Here is an 18,221-nt window from a genome sequence, read left to right as displayed (position 1 = left end):
TATGTCTGAGGTAATTTCTTCTTAAGTATACTATGTTTAGATGTTATTGGAAGGGAAAGGGAAATGTGTTTTTCTGAATGTCTGCTCCTGCCCTCCAGCAAAGGATACTGTTAAGGGTCTGGTTTCTGCTGTTTTGCCTTCCGCTCGCTCTCCTGTACCGCAGATGACATTTAACGAAGCTGGTTGATGCTGACATCAGAGAGCCCAATATGTGTTCCTCAGAGGGGAGAGAGGTTTTTTCAGGTAAACTGCATCATCTGGGGAATAGCACTACATGGAAAACACACTTGAGTAGAGAATAACCTGCAGTTTGAACTGTATGACACAAGAAAGTCCTTGTTGGCCCTCTGGAGGTGCTGAACCACATTCTGATGACTTAATGTTTTCTGTATTTTGTAAGACATGAGTGCATGATGCAATCTTCTCAGAGGGACAGTGTTTACTTTGTCATTGCATCATTTACTCAGGTATCTAGCCCTTTAGTAATAGTATTTCTCATTTAATGGTTAAAGGAGCATTCCAATAATTTTCAAACAAGAGGGTCCTCTTTTGATTGTTGTGTTTTCTGCTTTCTAAAGTTCCCCAAAATAACAATGGTGATGTCATCAAGATTAACTCTCCTTGAGCTTAAGACTGTAAATCTGTAACACAAAGCCTGTGTTATAATTGGAGCATAAGGAGTTGTAAGAGATATAGTTATTTAGTGGGCATAAACGCTATAACAAGAGTTTTTTTTTTTTTTTTTTTTGTGATTTTGGAGCTTGGAAGTAGTGTTTCCAAACTTAAAGTAAGCTTTCTCAGACACAGATCAGTAGCTGAATTGGTAAGTGTGCCGCTTTTTGATTCGATTTATTTTTAAAGTGGATAAAAAGAGAACCGAGTTGCACGCAACAACGTTCCCTATACTTGTTGGTACATGTCTGGAGTGAGTCTAAGCAGAAAGATTGTTTTGATGAAGCTTCTATCTGCTGAAATATTAAGTTAGCAACATATTCTAATGCTAGTCCAGGATTCTTTCGAGAGTTAGCAGCTGTTGATTTCATTGCAGAACTTCCCAGAATGGATCTAGTTGAGTTTGAATCGTGTTCCAACCACAAATCAACTCCTGCAGAATTTGTGATTTGACAGTTTTTTGTTGTTTTTTTTAATCTGTCCCCTCTAACCCAAGCTTTATGTGAGTGCATGAATTGCTGCAGTGAACTTTTAAGGGGAATCAGAAATGACATAAGCACACGTAAAAGACCTCCTCCTCCTCCTTTTGAGCAGAACAACTTCCTTAGTTATTGTGTGTCTCCTTTTGGTCATTCTACATCTCTTTCAAGTTGTTTGATTGAATTTCCATCAAGAAATGTTACTGATGACTTCCAGCAGGGGCTCTGACCCAGGTCCATCCATGGCTGTGCTGACCTTTCTGCTGGAGGTTTACAGAGCTAAACAGTATTTGCAGTCTGTGCCTTTAAGCAGGCTGACCACACCAACGGCTGCTTTGGGAAGAAAGTTGCAGCGCACATCTCCAATTCTGACGTTTCTCCGGAGGAAATCGCTGACCCTGGAGGGATGAGTCATCTATCATGACACACCTGATTCACACTGCTGTGCTGCCACACTAGTTTGTTCTACTGGCTTTGCTGTGTCAAGCATCCATCTGAGGATATAATGTGGTGACCAGGATGATGTAATACTCTGTGTATGTGACATGGGAGCAGATTGAGGACAGCCCTTCCATCCTATATAAACCCAAACATGAGAATCATTCCCATGCAAGGCCAGCCTTCCTGCACAGTTGCCGTGTCCATTTGTTCTGCTCTAGTTTGCATGTAGGTCATCTGTAGTGGACCAGAGATGCAGCAGAATGGAAGCCATACTCTGCATTACATGGCGTTTTCACCGTGTAGTGATGAACTTCAAAAACCTCTAATTTACATTTTTGTGAGTAGCTACAGTAATTAAACAGGTTTCCAAAGCTATAATACAGTCAGTATGCCAGATTTTTTTGTCATATCTATAATCCAGGGTATTTATTGTTAAAAAAAAAAGTAATTAAGTGTGCTTTTCATAGCACTTGAAACTTAAATCTTTTCATTTTTTTTACGCATACAGATTGTGACTCATTTAAAAAAAAATGACACCAGGGCTGCTTTGGATATTTAGTTTCTCTATTAGCTGCAAGAATGTGTGCTTTCCCACTTCTCTGTAAAACATTAAACTCAGCTGAAAATAGCAGAGAAATATTTAGGAGTTTGGCTAATATTTGCCTTGGTGGGGTTTGACAATAAAAATCTTGAAGATTATAACTTAGCACATGTAGCTGAGTCATTCCATGTTCATATTTTCTGTTAGCAGTTGTGATACTCTAAGCAGTATGTGTCACATAAATGGGCCAATCCATCCATAACACTGATATGGACAATTAAATAGCAACAATTATTTTATTTTACCCAGCCAGGAGATCTACCGGGTCAATATCATGTCAGACATGCAGTATGTTTGAGGATCTATGAATTCACAAACTCTGTTTCTTCCAATCAGTCAAAGAAACCCCTTCAATATTCCTGCAAAGATCATCTGAGACAGAGGTAGAAACCTGTACACCAAAGCTGGATCAGAAGACTGCACCACAATCCCTCAAAGCTTCGTAACTGAATCAGAATCGGATGACTGATGATGTCTTGCAGTCTGTGAAGTAACTGGGACGCTCTTCAGTCTGCCTCGATCATGACACCCAGTGGTAAGTTTTGGCCCTGAGCTTGTAAACTGATGTGTGTGAAAGCTCTCTCGCTTGGCTTTCATCAGCCTGATTCACTCCTGAGATTTTCAGACTTGCTGAAGATAGAAAACACACCCAGTGACTGACAGATGGTTCTCAGTCAGATGCTGAGTTATTTCATATTTCACTCTATAATTTAAGTTGTAGAGAGACAAAGAATACTCTTCTGGCCTTCACAATTTTACAGTATTTTGTCATGATCACTAATAATACTCTTGATAGTGATTTTGTGTGTTTTTTTTGTCCTTTCTGTCATGTTGCTGACTCCATTAATCTGTCCAGTCAACACTCTTCTTGATGTCTGTTTCTATCTGCTCATGCTGTCTCTCTCCCCTCACCCTTAACAGCTGAAGTAGATGGTCCCTTTGAGCCTGGTTCTACTGGAGGTTTCTTTTTGCAAAAGGAAGTTTTTCTTTCTTCCTACTATTGCCAAGTGTGTCAAAGGGAATTAGTGGGTTTCTCTCTGTAGTATTAAATCATGAGGTCTTGATCTCACTCTGTAGAGTTCCTGAAAAGTTTATTTATACTGTGATTTGGTGCTATATAAATAAAATTAAAATGAATTGAGTGGTGCAGATTTCCACCCCAAGTGTGTTCTGTTTTGTTCATCAGACATTTAAAGTAGTATTTAGAACCCTAATCCTTATTTAGTGAGAGAAAAGAGTCAAAATTGTGATTTAAAACATTTTATTCTGATAGCTATCAAACATGAAACGCCTTTTTAATGTGAACATTGTAGTGAATAGTGATTTTAAAAAATGTGCACAGTGCAGTTGGTGAGAATGTACTGTAAAAAAAACACTGTCAGCAGTTAACTTTTTAATTACTTAGTTATTTTCTTGATTAGTCAGAAAAAATATGCTGCCCGTATTATCGTGGTGCTCCAGTGACATCAAAAGTCATGTTTTGTCCAAAAAACATCCCAAATCCTACTATATTCATCTGATAGCAACTTAAGACCAAAAAAGCAGCAAGTTCTTATACTTTAAAATCTGGACAAATCAAATGTATGGTATTTTTTTCCACTGAAAATTGACCTTCAAGGTTATTTAATTGTCTAAATAATTGACTATTCAGTTATCAAACTAGTAACTACAGCTCTAATACAGTTTTACACTATGATGTATTCGTCCTCAGGTCATGAGTGTATCTGTATAATCAGGTCAGTGATTTTTGGCCCGTACCTCCTGGAGTGTAAAGATTGTTTCTGTTGCTGCTTTTGGAAAAGTGAGCTGCTGAATTATGTTCTTGTTTTCCAAGAGTCACTATCTCTACACCTTGGGCCAGAAAACAGATCTCCAACAATGACTGTGTACAGTACTACAGACCATGTGCTATCAGTCAGAAGTGAAGCTTGGTCTGTGCGTTCACTTTAAAGCATTGACTGAGTCGTGTCATGGCCCGGTTTTCCCCAGTGACGAGTAATGATCAATGATTTTATCCGGAGCAACCACAATCTGACAGACTAACTGCACCCTGCATAGTGGCAGTTTTTATTTCAAATGTTAAGATAAGTTAAGATACGTTAGCTGTTTATACCATTTATTCTCATCAAAAAATATCAGGGAAGGAAAATTGTGGCATTTGCATGTTGTAAACTAAGAACAGGATCACAGCTAACCAGCAGTCTCATGTGCCAGCCTGTGAAAGAAGAAACAAGGAGGGGAAACTCATCTGAAAAGTAAGTTTTTATATTTTTGGAAATGCATGTGGAAGGAGTAAACTGGCTTTAATTTGTCATCATTTCTTTTCAAAATGCACATTATTGAAGACACAGTTTGTCAGCTGTTCTTCTCTATGTTATTGGGAGAGATTTGATTTAGTATCTCAATAAAAGTTTTGATGCATCTGGAATATCCCACGGATTTGTAATGTGTGTGTGCATAATTGCTTTGTTAGCTGAGCCATGGCAGCTGATCTAGATGTGATGAATCTGTTCTTCATTGCTGGGGGAACACTGGCTATTCCCATCTTGGCCTTTCTGGCGTCCTTCCTTCTCTGGCCCTCTGCACTCATTAAAGTCTATTACTGGTAAGGTTCTTCAATCATTCTGTACCAAACACCTTGGATAACATTTTACTATCCAGTTTACTTTCATTAAAGCTTTAAGAAGTTTAATCAATGGACTAATACTCTCATACTGTACTACTTTACAGAAGTCTAATTTTTCATCCTGTCTTTTCCAGCTGCAGAGGGTTTTTTTTCGAAGCACCTGATGAGAGACGATACCTGTAGTCGTTTTTCTGTTCAATGTGTAATAATAAGTCAAAGCTTCGGCAGGCTGGGTAGCACATATTGATTGAGTTTCTTCCAGAGTTATATTCTTTTCACTACCAGAGATAGCCGGAAACACAAAGAGCTAACTTCCAGGTCCTGTAGAACAGCTTATGGAAATGTTTTCTGGTATTCTTTGAGCAGATCAGCTTTATTTGTGCAGAGTATTCAGATCAGGGAAATGCGGTGGTGTCAGTAAAAGTGATGGTTAATGTTGTGGAAGTTCAGCGAAGTTGAGAGAGGATGAGGAGGCAGACTTGGGTTGCGAGAAAGGTTTACTGATATCAAGAGAAGTGACACTGACAGAGCAGCAGTACATGCCAGCATCAGTTCTGAGGATTCGCTCTGATCTTCAGGTATATATTGTAGTTGGGAGAGGGGCTATATTTAGCCTACAAACCAATATGGAGACAACTCGTCTGCTTCGTCACATCAGAATAGACAATATCTATCCTTGACCAGTGCAGAGTCCTGGCATATCTTCCTCCTACATAATCTGCCTGTCAAAAACCCATGTTAGGGTGAGGTAAGGTCTGAATCAAGGTCACAATTGTCATTTCTTTGCATCTAATGTTTAGCTCTATTGTTTTTCCATGCTGTGCCTTAATTTACTTTATAATTCTTTTATTGTGAAGAGACTGATGTCAGGTGCCTCATAAAAAGCTTTATTTATTACAAAAAAATGCTTAAGGACTGAGGATTTTGGCCCCCAATTCTGTTAACAAGGATCTCTTTTTTGCAAGTACAGTGACCACTAATTCTTTTTATGTACATATGGACATGTGAACGTTGTGTGAGGGCTGACCTGAAAAATTAGAGCCTATGCCTTAAAAAGGCTCATGTCTGTATATAGTGTGAGAAACTGCTGGTCAGCTTCAGCCTAAAATCACAAATTTGCTTCAACTAGAAACGCTTGATGCATTTAGGCAGTGACCAAAGGTTTCTCTGCAGTCATGTCTCTGTGGTTAAACTCAGATCAAATGTGCTCCTCTGCAGGTACTGGAGGAGGACTCTGGGCCTGCAGGTTCGCTATGCAGACTGTGGAGGTTATCGCTTCTGCTACTCGTACAGAGGGAAGCCTGGGTTGAGACCTTCCATCTTAATGCTGCATGGCTTCTCGGCTCATAAAGACATGTGGCTCACTGTTGTCAAGGTTTGGAAAGCATGACAGATAACAGCTTATTGATATAGACTAATAGGACTAACATTCAGATGATTTAATCTCAAGGAATATATCTCTATTGAACCTTAAACTTAACATAATACAAAGAAGTAACTGCCATTTATCCAATTTATGGTAATCCTAAGTGCTTCAGGAAGCGACTGAACTTCTACTAAGGATCAGAGACAGCAAACAGACTCACAGGTCTTTAAATCATGTTTAAAAAAACTATTTGAATGAACAAATCCCCATAATGTAACCAAGTTTTATTAACACTTGGATGTATAAGAGGGTCAAAAATGACCCGGTGAGATCTTTTTTTTTTTTTTTTTTTGCAATATCTTCATAATGAAAAGTTTTTATCATTTAATATTCCAGGTATTCCTCAAAAAACATGTTTTGATATCATTCCATTTATATTTAAGTAAATTTTTATACTTTTAAAGAAATTGTAATATTTCTATTACTACTCCAAGCTCTTTATCGCCGATAATATCATACAAGAGGTGATGCAGTGCACAAAGTTGGAGGAAAGGAGTGGAAAAATGTCAACAAAATGGATGTTGACATTTCTCTACTACTGTCTTGTTTAATCTGCTTCTTTTTCAATTATCAGAAGGTTCAAAATCTGTTACAAAGGGAAAAATAAACAGATTTCAAACATGAAATCTTTCTTCTGTGGGGAAAAAATATAATAAAACAATAATACAAATGATTATTCTTAACCAAAATGAGAAAAATGGCAAAAAAGAAAAAAAACCCCACATTGATTCTTATACAGTTCATTTGTGACCTACTTATGGAAAAGTGTAGGGTCCAATCACTCGTGCATCTAAAATCATTTTGGGGACATACAGTCTCAATATGGAATCATAGGGACTCAATAAGAATGCAAATAATTAACTATAATAACCAACTATAATTCCGTTTTTAAAAGTTAATTGTAAAAATGTATTCAATAATGAATATTTCATGTTGAAATCTAAACATAACTAAATTTCTAACATTGAAAAATTTAAGCTGAAGAATATTTTGAACTTTTTTTTTTAAACTTTTGTACATCAGTTCAATACATTCAAGAGGAGCCAGCCAACAAAACCTGATTCGAACCTGATTTTTGTTTGCATGTTTTTTTAAGGATTCACAAATTCAAATATTAAAGTGAAAATTAAAGAAACTAATGTATAATCAAGTGATTCAAATTCAACTGTTTTCTTTTTGTTTGTTTTTTTCTCAAAATGTAGGTGGGGTGAAAAGAGTGCATCTGTGAAATTTATGCACCAAAATTCAACATTTAAAGTTCAAATGAGCTGTCAGTTTACTGTCTGTCCAATCACTGCCAGATGAGTTCAAACCACCTAAATTCATTCAGATCTTTCTCAATAATAGTAAAATACTTCAGCGCTATTCAAATTTAAACATTTAATGGTGATTTAAGTCTAGAATTACATGTTAAGTTTCCCCATAACATTCCTCCTTGACATCCATATATTCAGCATATTAATGACATTTAGCTGCATTTTTTTTTTCTTGTATTGCTGCTCTAGTATCTCCCTAAACATCTGCACATTGTGTGTGTGGACATGCCCGGCCATGAGGGGACGACTCGCACCAACACAGAGGATTATTCCATTCAGGGGCAGGTCACGAGGATCCATCAGGTACACTGGAGAGAGAGCTTTGGAATAAATAAGTGCATTTGTCAGGTGTCTCAATGATTCCACTGAAAATCTGTTTTTGTGTCGCTTCTCAGTTTGTGGAAACAATTCATCTAAACAGGAAACAGTTTCATCTGGTTGGAACCTCGATGGGTGGAAACGTAGCTGGAGTTTACGCTGCCTGTTACCCCTCAGAAATCTGTAGCATGACTCTGATTTGTCCAGATGGTCAGTAACCGTGTGTGTGTGTGTGTGAGAGAGAGTGTGTTAAGTTGTGGGCATGAGTCTGTTTACTCCCTTTTAGAGACAAAAAGCAAATACAGATGAAGTCAGCGATGGAAATTTAGCTGTGTGCGTGTGAAACATCCTGCTTGCTTTTGTATTTTGTCCAAAGAGAGGCTGGATACAGAAATTAGTAAATATTTTTATAACTTCAGACACTCACGTGTTTTGTGGCTCTTGAGGGAGCTCTTTTTCAGTTTCAGAAAACCCCCAGCTGATGCCAGAGTTGGTTTTCCTGGCTATGAGTTTGAGAAACATCTTTAAAAGCACTTTTCTGTGCAATAAGCTATCAAATAGGCTGCATCTATTACAGCTAGTTTTACTGTTTTTAACCCTGAATAGATGAGTATCTTCTGAGTAAAAATAAAAATCTGAAAATAAACATGAGTGTGAAATAGATAAAATAGGTAAATTCTAATCTGCAGTCTTTCATGAAGATGTCGTCTCATTTTTATGTTAAAAGACCCGTCCATCCATTTTCTATACATCACTTTGTCCTTTGTATGGTCGCTGGACATCGAAAGGTGTGGGAGAAAACTGAATGTGATCCAGATTAATATTAATTTTAGTTTCTCTGACTTTAATCATGTGCACTTTAATCAATGTCAACCACGTAATATTTTCTTTCTTATACTTTCAGACCTGATGTTATTTAACAGTGTGACCATAGTAAAACAAAAAAAGGATACTTTCAATCTTTAATCCGCCAAGGAATGTTGCGGAGATATGTGACGATCAGTGTTGGTTTGTCTGTCCGTCTGTCTGTTTACTATTGCCTCTTTAAAAGCAAAATGATTTTATGGAGCACAAATTAACTTATTGCCTATTGTCATTTGCAATTTCTGACACTGAGTTTAATTACAAGTTTGCCTTTACTGATTGCAAAGAATTCAGCACTCTCATTTACTTCATCTTCCATTAGCAACTAATGATTTTCCTCTATTTATTGTTCCAAACAGAACATAGCCATGCGTCATCAGTTTCTAATCAAATGCTGGTTTTATCTTCCAGGTATAAGACATCCATGTGAGACCAAATTTGACAATCATCTGCAGGATCTGGAGCACAGCAATTACACACTGAACATACCGCTGATTCCCACGACACCCGAAGAGATGGAGGACATGTTCAGGCTGTGTTCCCACGTTCGCTTTAAAATTCCTCAGCAGGTCAGAACTTCATTTTGTAATTGCTCATAATGGGTCATGATCATGTGTCAAAGTCACTAAAATAGTCACAGATCACATCCACCGTGGTATGAAGGTTTGCCATATTTCGTGGATGTTAAACATACATTTGTACTGTTTAGATTCTTCAAGGATTGGTAGATGTCCGGCAGCCTCACAACACATTTTACCAAGAGGGTTAGTTCATTTTGTTCTGAAATATTTTAACTTTAACTGTACTATACTTCATTCTGAGAAGAAAAAACACTTAATTTTCTCTTTTTCCAAAATCAGTATTTATGGAGATTGTTGGTGAGAATTCAAGATACGCCTTACAGGATCACCTGCATCTGATAACTGCACCTTTACAATTGATATGGGGCAAACAAGACCAGGTAATTATGATGGCCCACTAATACGGTGACTCAGCAAAGGGTGCATAAATACATAAGTGATTACTATGCAGCTTTTGCCTCTAAACTAATCCTTCGATTCCTTAGGTGGCTTACGTTTCTCTTGTGGATCATGTCTAAATAAATAAACTTCAGTCTCCTTCAAAGATCTGATAATAATGATGGTTCCATCCAGGTGGTGGACGTCTCTGGAGCTACAGTCATTGCAGAGGTGCTGCCTGGATGCAGGGTGGACCTGCTGGAGAACTGCGGCCACTCTGTGGTGATGGAGAGGCCTTGTCGGACAGCCAAACTCATCCTGGAGTTCATCATCCTGCAGCAGAATGCCAGAAGTGGCACAAAGAAATCTTCCTGAACCAAAGACTGTCAATCAGCTCCCCCTCTATTCCAATGCTTGATGTGTTTTTTTTTGTAGACAGATGCACACACATCAATGAATGCAATAGAAAAGAATTGTAATGTATTTTCATTTCTTTACATGTCATAAATCATATTTCATTTGTAATGTATCGTGCTAATAAAAAGCCCCGTGCACTCATTTGTTTGTGTGTGCAGACGTGTGGATGTGTTCATGCAGAGGTGCCTGTGTTTGCAGCAGGACCTCCTCCCTCCCCCTTCCCTGTGTGCGCAGTTTTGCTGCAGCCTGGAGCCGAGCACAGCTGTCCGGTGAACCAGCGGCAGACATCAATGACTATCTGGCTACACCGTTAAATACCAATCGCAGGCCGCTGATACTGGACAAAAAGCACGAGTAGACGCCAAAAAGAGCCGGTAAGCCCTCGTTTTAGCGTCCATTTAACTCCCGGTTAGTCTCATTCAGGTCCCGGTGTTAACCTTAGTAGTAACCGCAGCTAGTGGCTCATGGACTGCTAGCTGCGTTAGCTTGTTAGCTGGACACTAGCTATTAGCTAGGTTAGCCGGCTAAACGTTACACATTTCCAGTGTACCACTTATATTGGACGCTACATACTTCAGTGTACCCATGCTGGATTTGCAACTTAATAACACCACCATTGAACTTTAAGGTGCAGTTTGTTGTTTCGTTAGCCATCTTTCTTCGTTTTCATCGCAGTAAAATGGACTGTGGTTGGATGGCTGCTCCGAATATTAGCTAAAAAGGAAATATTGGTTTGTTGGCTTCACACGCGTTCACCAAACCAGTAGAAATAGTTGAAGTGTTGCTATACAGCAGAATAAGTAACAAAATGTGAATTAGACGGGGTTTGAGTTCAAATTAATCATCACAGCTGGGTTTCATAGTTTATTATTGAACTTGGAAATAGTTTTTGACCAAGCAGTGTCATCTAGTAGCTACTCTGAACCATTGTCTTACCATACTAGATGAGGTGAACGTTGGCCAAACCCAGTGTTTGGCATTAAGACTCTTCCTACTTCCACCACTGCTCTCATTTTGCCAACAGATGGAACATCAAGTCACCAGAGCCAAATTACTAGCTGTTAAATGATTAATGTACTGCTTAATTCTCAGCCGATTATCACACTACTTCCAGGATGGGACAGGAAATTTTCTGTTTTTTAAGTTTTTTTTTTTTTTTTCCTCTCTTTTTATGATTGAACTTGTCTGGTCACACCTGTCAGTACTGGTAAGTACTGAGTAACAATTCAGTTAATCTCAAAATGAACAAAACTAAACAACCACATTGGTTCTTCTGTGTTCTTTCTTGGCTTACAAGTTTGAGGTGCATCACCAAACTTTTTTTTAGTTCAAAATTTATTTTTTAACTGACATAATATACATGTATTGAGTGCTGGTCATCTGATAGCACTATTTCCAAAAGCTGTTCTCCATAGAGCTTCAACAGTCTATAAACCTGTCAAGAGGTTTCCCTCTAAAAAGAGATATTCATTTCTGGTTGAAAAGCAGTTGGTCAGTCAAAAACAAAATCTTTCATGGGTATTACTTTAGGAATTTTAGAATTTTTTAATTTGTTTTCATTTTGTGCGTTTCTTCATTTAGGTGATTTCCTGATCCATTTGTTGTTTGCCTGATTTACAAAGTTTGTTTTGTGTGGTTCACAATAAGGCTAGAGGCCCCCCTTGTGGAGTTTGGCAGTTGTTATAGAAATATAAATGTTCAAATCTACTCATTTGCTGATGCAGATCAAGCAATATGATCTAAAGATCCCCATTTGACACCAACATCTACAGGCTGATTTAACAGAACCATGAATCCTCAGCAAATTTCAAAATATTCTAACTCACATTGTGTGATTGTAAATGGCATCACTGTTACTGTTGAATACAGCGTGTTAATGTACACACAAAGCAGCCCCCAGGTTCAAGTAATCTAACACAAGCTCACAGAGATGATGCAAGCTCTTATCTGTAATAAAAGTGCAGTATTTGACTATGGCTACATGACCGTGTCTGTCTTATTCTGCATATTGAAACTCTGTTACAGCTCATGTAAATGTGACTGTTTTTTTTCCAGGTGAATATACTTATCTGTTGCCTCTACTTTGGTTCTGACCAAGTGGGTATTCTTCTACAAATGGATAATGGAGACTGGGGCCATAGGGTAAGAGATGGCTAGAAATCAGAGCGATGTCAGACGTTGCTGAAACTCACTCCATTTCCAGTTTAGGTTAGATTAAACTGAATCTAATGCAGTCAAAAACGAGGCAGTAAATCCTGCTTTAATAGAAGCCAGAATGTTCCATATTTTTTTAGAGTGATGCTGATGTCACATTGAGAGGCTTTACTTTGTGTTGAGTGTACTGATGCAATACAATTCATTAGCACAGCACCACAAATAATATTTAATGCAGGGTTGTTGTGTTACATTTCAGTAACTTCAGCTAGGTGTGCACTTCCCACTTGATATTCTCGCTGTTCACGTTATCACCTACTTTAACTTGACAAACTGTCCGTTCCCCTCTCTAGATGACTACTCCTGTTACGTTAAACGTGGGAGGCCACCTGTACACCACCAGTCTATCCACCCTGCAGCGCTATCCAGACTCCATGCTGGGCGCCATGTTCCGGGGAGATTTCCCAACAACTCGTGATTCCCAAGGGAATTATTTCATCGATCGCGATGGAACGCTTTTCCGGTACATCCTGAACTTCCTGCGGACATCTGAGCTTACGCTTCCTGTGGACTTCACAGAGACAGACCTCCTGAGGAAAGAGGCAGATTTCTACCAGATCGAACCTCTGATCCAGTGCCTTAACGATCCCAAGCCGCTGTACCCTCCCGACATCTTCGAGCAAGTCGTGGAGCTCTCTAGCACTCGGAAACTGTCAAAATATTCAAACCCGGTTGCTGTCATCATCACACAGCTAACCATAACCACGAAGGTTCACGGCCTTCTGGAAGGTATTTCCAACAACTTCACGAAGTGGAACAAACACATGATGGACACCAGAGACTGCCAGGTGTCGTTCACCTTCGGACCGTGTGACTATCATCAAGAGGTGTCCCTAAGGGTTCACCTCATGGACTATATAATGAAACAAGGTTTCACCATTCGGAACACGCGTGTGCATCACATGAGCGAGCGTGCAAACGAGAACACGGTGGAGCATCACTGGACTTTCTGTAGACCAGCTCACAAAGTTGAAGACTGAGTCCCAGCACAGCGGTGGCACTGCTGTTAAATTTGTCTTCATATTACACAAGTCCTGATGACGAAAACAAACAAAATCGACCTCTGTTTCATTCATGTATCACTAACAATGATTTTTTTTCTTGCTTCAGCCAATGTGGAATAGTGCACAAAGCCGAAAGTCCAGACGGCAAAAAACAATGAAAATGTGAATTCTTGATTCATTCGCCTGTTCAAGCACAATACTTTCTCATTAGTACTACAAAGTACATATTAGACATTTCTTGAAAAGGGATGCATCTTTGATTGTAAGGTCTGAAAACTACAAACAGCATTTCATAAGAGGCAGAAAGGCCATGAAGGTAATACAGTTATCTGGTTAAGGACACTGTATTATCATAGCGATGCTCACATGTGGGTAGAAAGATTTTTATAGGAATAATTGTGGTTAAGAAATCCATAATAAAGTGATAGAAGTACATATGATTGGATCCTACATGTGGTATCAGATCTTAATAATAATATAAGTTTTAACCACAATTTTATAGGAAACCGTGAAAAAGAGGGAGATTGTAAAAGCTGTCTTGGTCACAAGTTAGGTCAAATTTTGAGCTCATGACACTGAACAAGACCTCTAAGATGTCGGGAGTTTACTTTTTATAATAATCATAGCAGCTTATGATTATGTTTAGCCTAGTAGTTTTCTGGTGAGTTTAGAGTAGATCTTAAAATTAGTCTCTTAGGTCTGTATTATCCCCTTGTATGGTACTATTTCTAGCCCCTAGTAGTTGTTGCATGTGTCCCAGCGTCTTGTGTATGTAAACTGTATGTATCTGCTGTGTGTGCTTTACAATGTCATACGGTTTCGTTTTAGAGCTCATATCAACAGTGATGTGTTTGGTCATCCCAGCCAAAAATAAACCCATTTGTGTATTTGATTTCATTAATTTCGCTTTGTGGGAGCACTTTGCATTTTAACTCTGATATTTTGCACTGCAGCCACAGATGGTGCATCAGCTGTTCAAACATCCGACCACTTCCAGTCACAAACACTTCAGTCCAATTTTTTTTTAAAGCCACTTGGAGGAGATGGTATATTTCACAAGCATGTAGTGACAAATTCTAAAAACATGATATTTAAGTTTATAGCAATTCCCTGGGTGTAAATAATGTGTTTGTGAGGCTTCATTTAATACATTGTACAAATTTTCTGTGTTAAACTGCATTGTCATATAATTTTAGTGCGTTTCTGTGTTTTTCTTTTGTATGCCAGGACAACCCTATGGCTTTATTTGATTTCCATCCAGTGACCTATTTTTGTAGGCCATTAATTGAATTTCAATATAGAAGGCACTGGGAAATGTGAAACGTGTTGACATCTCCATGAATTCATTTCATGAGTAAACAGCCACACCCGGAAAGATTTATTTCAGTGTGTTCATAATAGTTCTAGTAGTAATAATAATTATAATAGAGAGGTAAAAGATTAAAAACATGAAAAATACAATCTCTCTTCTACAGTTGTGGAAATAATTTTAGACCACCCTTGTTTTCTTCAATTTCTTTTTCATTGTATTTCTTGATACCACTATGAGTATATTACCTGAAGAATACAACAAAAAATGCAGCTGATTACATAATACTTTGTCCTATTTGACATGTTTAAGCTTAATTGTATTCCCAGGGTATATAAAATCCATTTCATGTCATAAGCAGCACTGCACATGCAAAGGCCTAGAGTGATTTCCTGCTTACATTCAGACCGTAGCACAACTCAAAAATTGTTAGTTCCCACATAATGCCTAAAACAAAAGAATTATGTGAAGCCACAAAGGCAGCCATCTTGGCACGGCTGGCAATTGGCATGAGTGAGCGACTGTTAGCCAAAAAACTGAAGATCTCCGACTGAGCTGTTCATTACACCAAGAAAAAACAAGCCCAACATGGTACTACCAAATTGCTTGCTGGTCGCAGCAGGAGCGTCTTTCTACCCCACAAGATGACCGTGCACTCATCTGTTCCAGTGTCAGAAATCGTTGTGAGACCTCCAGGGACCTTAAAAATGAGTGAGCACTGTCTAGAAACGTGACCTGTTTGGCAAGGACTGTTTGAAACTGACTTGTTGAAGCTGGTCTGAAGTCACACAGGGCACGGAAGAAGATCTTCATCAACGAAAGGCAGAGGAAAGCCGGTTACTCTTTGCTGGGATCACAAGGATTGGGCTGTTAGTGATTGGACTAAGGTTCTCTTCAGTGATTAATCCAATTTTCCGTTGATGTCCACTCCAGCCAACTTACTGGTTAGGAGGAAGCCTGGAGAAGCTACAAATCAGATTGTTGGCCTCCATAGTAAAACATGGGGGTGGATCAGTGACGATCTGAGGTTGTTTCAGTATGGGTGGAACAGGGCAAATGGAATTGTGTGAAGGGTGAATGAACCAGGTCATGTACAGGGCTACTCTTGAAAACAGTCTTCTTCTATCAGCTGGAAAACTCTGGATTTTCCAACAAGACAATGCACTTTGCAACATGGTAAGGTCAGTTAAAGCCTGGATGGAGAACCAGAACATTGGAACCATGCCAGATCTAAATCCATTTGAAATCCTGTGGAAAATCATCAAATGCAAAATGTGGAGCCACAAGCCAAAAAAAAAAAGCAAAATAGTTTGAATTTGTGCAACAGGAATGGGCTGCTATGACAGTAGAACAATGTCAGAAGCTGGTGGAGAGCAAGCCAAGACGCATGACTGCAGTCATCAAAAACAATGGTTATGAATCAAGTACTAGCGCCTGTGTGGATCATGTGACTAAACCAGACAAAAAAGAGAAAACATTCAATGCTTAAAAGCACTTTTTTTGGCAGTGCAATGCCAAAGCTATTGATGTAAGAACTGAAGTGATTTTGGCTATTATCAAGACAACCATGGAAAATGGCTTGATATCAGCTCTTAAACTCATATGAGCTATTTTTGTTGATATCATTATATTTGTCCAAACAAATGTACCTTTAGTGGTGCCAGGCATAAAAATGAACAAGACATTAAAGAAAACAAGGGTGGTTTAATCATTTTTCCATGACTGTATATAAGTAACAGCCTAATGTTTGTTCTTTGTATTTTCAGGTCAGAAATAGGAGATAACGGCGTAAACATAAGTTTAAAATTTAGACTTACAAAAAGCACCATTTTTTTTAGCTCAAAGAGTTATTTGTATGGATATACTGTACAGTAGTTCACATATACCCCGGTGTTAGCATTGTGTCCCTTTTATACATCACATATGGTAGGTCTGTTATCTGTTCATAACATTTTTGTGTCATTTGTACTTCCTCTACCTGACCATATTTTACAGGTCTCATATTGTGCTCCTTTTTCAGCCAAGTAACGAAAGTCTTCAGAATGTGTCTTTCCATTTTCTAAGCTGAAAATACCACAGAAATCCTTCCTTTTTACAATGAGAGTACAAGCCCTGTTCTAAATTGGCTGTTTTGGTATTTGTAGCTTTAAATACAGCTGATCTGCGGCTGTCCTGGCTCCTTTCCAGAAGAACACTCTGCGTCTGTTACTGACAGCGCAAAGGAATAGCAGAACAAATTGTCTTCATAGTCTTATAGCTTTTATTTTACATGTTCGAGTTTCTTCGAAGACATATGAAACACACTACACATGAATTTTCCCCATATGGGGCCTTTAAAGGAATCCTTGCTGTTAAGTCGGTGGTTCGAAACACAGTTGGAGCTTCAGTATCAACGAATGAATTTAATTATTGATTCTCAATACTTGATAGGATTTCACAAACCAAAAGCTTTTGAGTAATATATTCCTACTGTAATTATGCAGAGATGACACTGAACAAGTCTTTACATAGGACTAACCAATGCCTGTTTACAACCTAAATTGATTCAACATAGAACATGTAAAAAGTTACCAATCCGGAACCAGTGGTCTTTTTAAGAAACATATATTTAACATTTCATGAAAATCATAATGTATTTCATATATTATACACATTATGTATTGCCATCGTACACATGGATCAAAATATTACCAGACATTATTTTAATTAATCCTTTTCATAAATAAATTCCTAAACAGTTTTCCCATTTTAAAGTATTTCACTAACATATGCACCAAAAAATAGCAAAACTATCAACGTAACATGAACTATAAATCTGTACTTTAGGTTTCTTTTCGCATCCTTACGACACACCCGGATGTTGATATAGAAACAACAGACCATCTTTTCTTTCACTGTGGGACAGTACAAAAGTTTTGGGAAGATTTACAGAAATGGATAAAAGAAATATTTCCTTCATCACCATCCTGTTTTTCAAGAGATGATATAACATTTGGTATTCTGTTAAATAACAAAAAAGAAGAACTCTGTATTAATGTGATTTTATGTATAGCTAAATTCTGTATTCACAAAAGTAAATGTCAGAAATGCTCACCCAGCTGTTCCTTTTTCAAAAATGAACTTAAATTGTATTTAAAATCATTGAAATGTATGAAAGGTCCTAAAGCCATGAAACTATTTTCTTATATAGGTGATATCCCACTGGACTCAAGTCAACAACAAAATGACTCCCTTTGAACTACAAACTGTATTTATTGTTCTGGACTCATACCCTTGCACAATTTGTTGCACTATTGTTTTTTTTTGTCTAATTATTGTTTACCTACTTTATTTTATTACCTCTTGACTTTGTTCCCATTTTAAGAGCTTTTCATATTTTTCTTTCCAAAGCCATGTTTGTTAAATTGTACAATGTTGTGTATTGTTAATAAAAAACAAAACAAAAACGAAGGCACACCCGGATGCTACGACTCTTCCGGGGTGCGTTCGTTTTATCAACACACGTCGCGCTGCCATTAGTTTGTCTCTGGATTCTTGAGAACTCCGCACGATTGGTTTAGCCCAGGTCCTAAAAC

The 18,221-nt window shown here is 38.1% G+C and overlaps 2 protein-coding genes across 3 annotated transcripts; both read left to right on the top strand.

Annotated features, from left to right (window-relative positions):
• The first annotated feature begins 3,917 nt into the window (after positions 1-3,917).
• On the top strand, positions 3,918-10,211 carry abhd6b (abhydrolase domain containing 6, acylglycerol lipase b). Its single transcript, XM_022201582.2, has 8 exons — positions 3,918-4,798; positions 6,038-6,194; positions 7,751-7,864; positions 7,957-8,089; positions 9,155-9,312; positions 9,453-9,507; positions 9,604-9,704; positions 9,898-10,211. The coding sequence occupies exons 1-8, from the start codon at positions 4,674-4,676 to the stop codon at positions 10,075-10,077; spliced, it is 1,023 nt and encodes a 340-aa protein (XP_022057274.1). The 5' UTR covers positions 3,918-4,673; the 3' UTR covers positions 10,078-10,211.
• Positions 10,212-10,337: 126 nt separating this feature from the next.
• Positions 10,338-14,229, top strand: kctd6b (potassium channel tetramerization domain containing 6b). 2 transcript variants are annotated; one of them, XM_022201583.2, is made up of 3 exons: positions 10,338-10,493; positions 12,175-12,261; positions 12,627-14,229. In XM_022201583.2, the coding sequence occupies exons 2-3, from the start codon at positions 12,235-12,237 to the stop codon at positions 13,311-13,313; spliced, it is 714 nt and encodes a 237-aa protein (XP_022057275.1). In that variant the 5' UTR covers positions 10,338-10,493; positions 12,175-12,234; the 3' UTR covers positions 13,314-14,229. The 2 variants fall into 2 exon arrangements, with proteins under 2 accessions (XP_022057275.1, XP_051805127.1); XM_051949167.1 differs by lacking the exon at positions 12,175-12,261 and having other exon boundaries at positions 10,354-10,493.
• Positions 14,230-18,221: the final 3,992 nt, after the last annotated feature.

The sequence above is a fragment of the Acanthochromis polyacanthus genome, chromosome 6 (genome assembly GCF_021347895.1).
Source record: "Acanthochromis polyacanthus isolate Apoly-LR-REF ecotype Palm Island chromosome 6, KAUST_Apoly_ChrSc, whole genome shotgun sequence".
NCBI lineage: Eukaryota > Metazoa > Chordata > Actinopteri > Pomacentridae > Acanthochromis > Acanthochromis polyacanthus.
Note: the sequence above shows the minus strand (reverse complement) of the source record. Positions and strands in the feature narration are given on the sequence as shown.

Excerpts from the sequence above, each read along its gene's own strand:
- abhd6b (XM_022201582.2), top strand. The coding sequence starts at position 4,674 with ATGGCAGCTGATCTAGATGTGATGAATCTGTTCTTCATTGCTGGGGGA. Across the intron at positions 6,195-7,750 it reads TGTGGCTCACTGTTGTCAAG|TATCTCCCTAAACATCTGCA; the intron begins GTTTGGAAAGCA and ends TTGCTGCTCTAG. Across the intron at positions 9,705-9,897 it reads TATGGGGCAAACAAGACCAG|GTGGTGGACGTCTCTGGAGC; the intron begins GTAATTATGATG and ends GGTTCCATCCAG.
- kctd6b (XM_022201583.2), top strand. The coding sequence starts at position 12,235 with ATGGATAATGGAGACTGGGGCCATAGG. Across the intron at positions 12,262-12,626 it reads ATGGAGACTGGGGCCATAGG|ATGACTACTCCTGTTACGTT; the intron begins GTAAGAGATGGC and ends TCCCCTCTCTAG.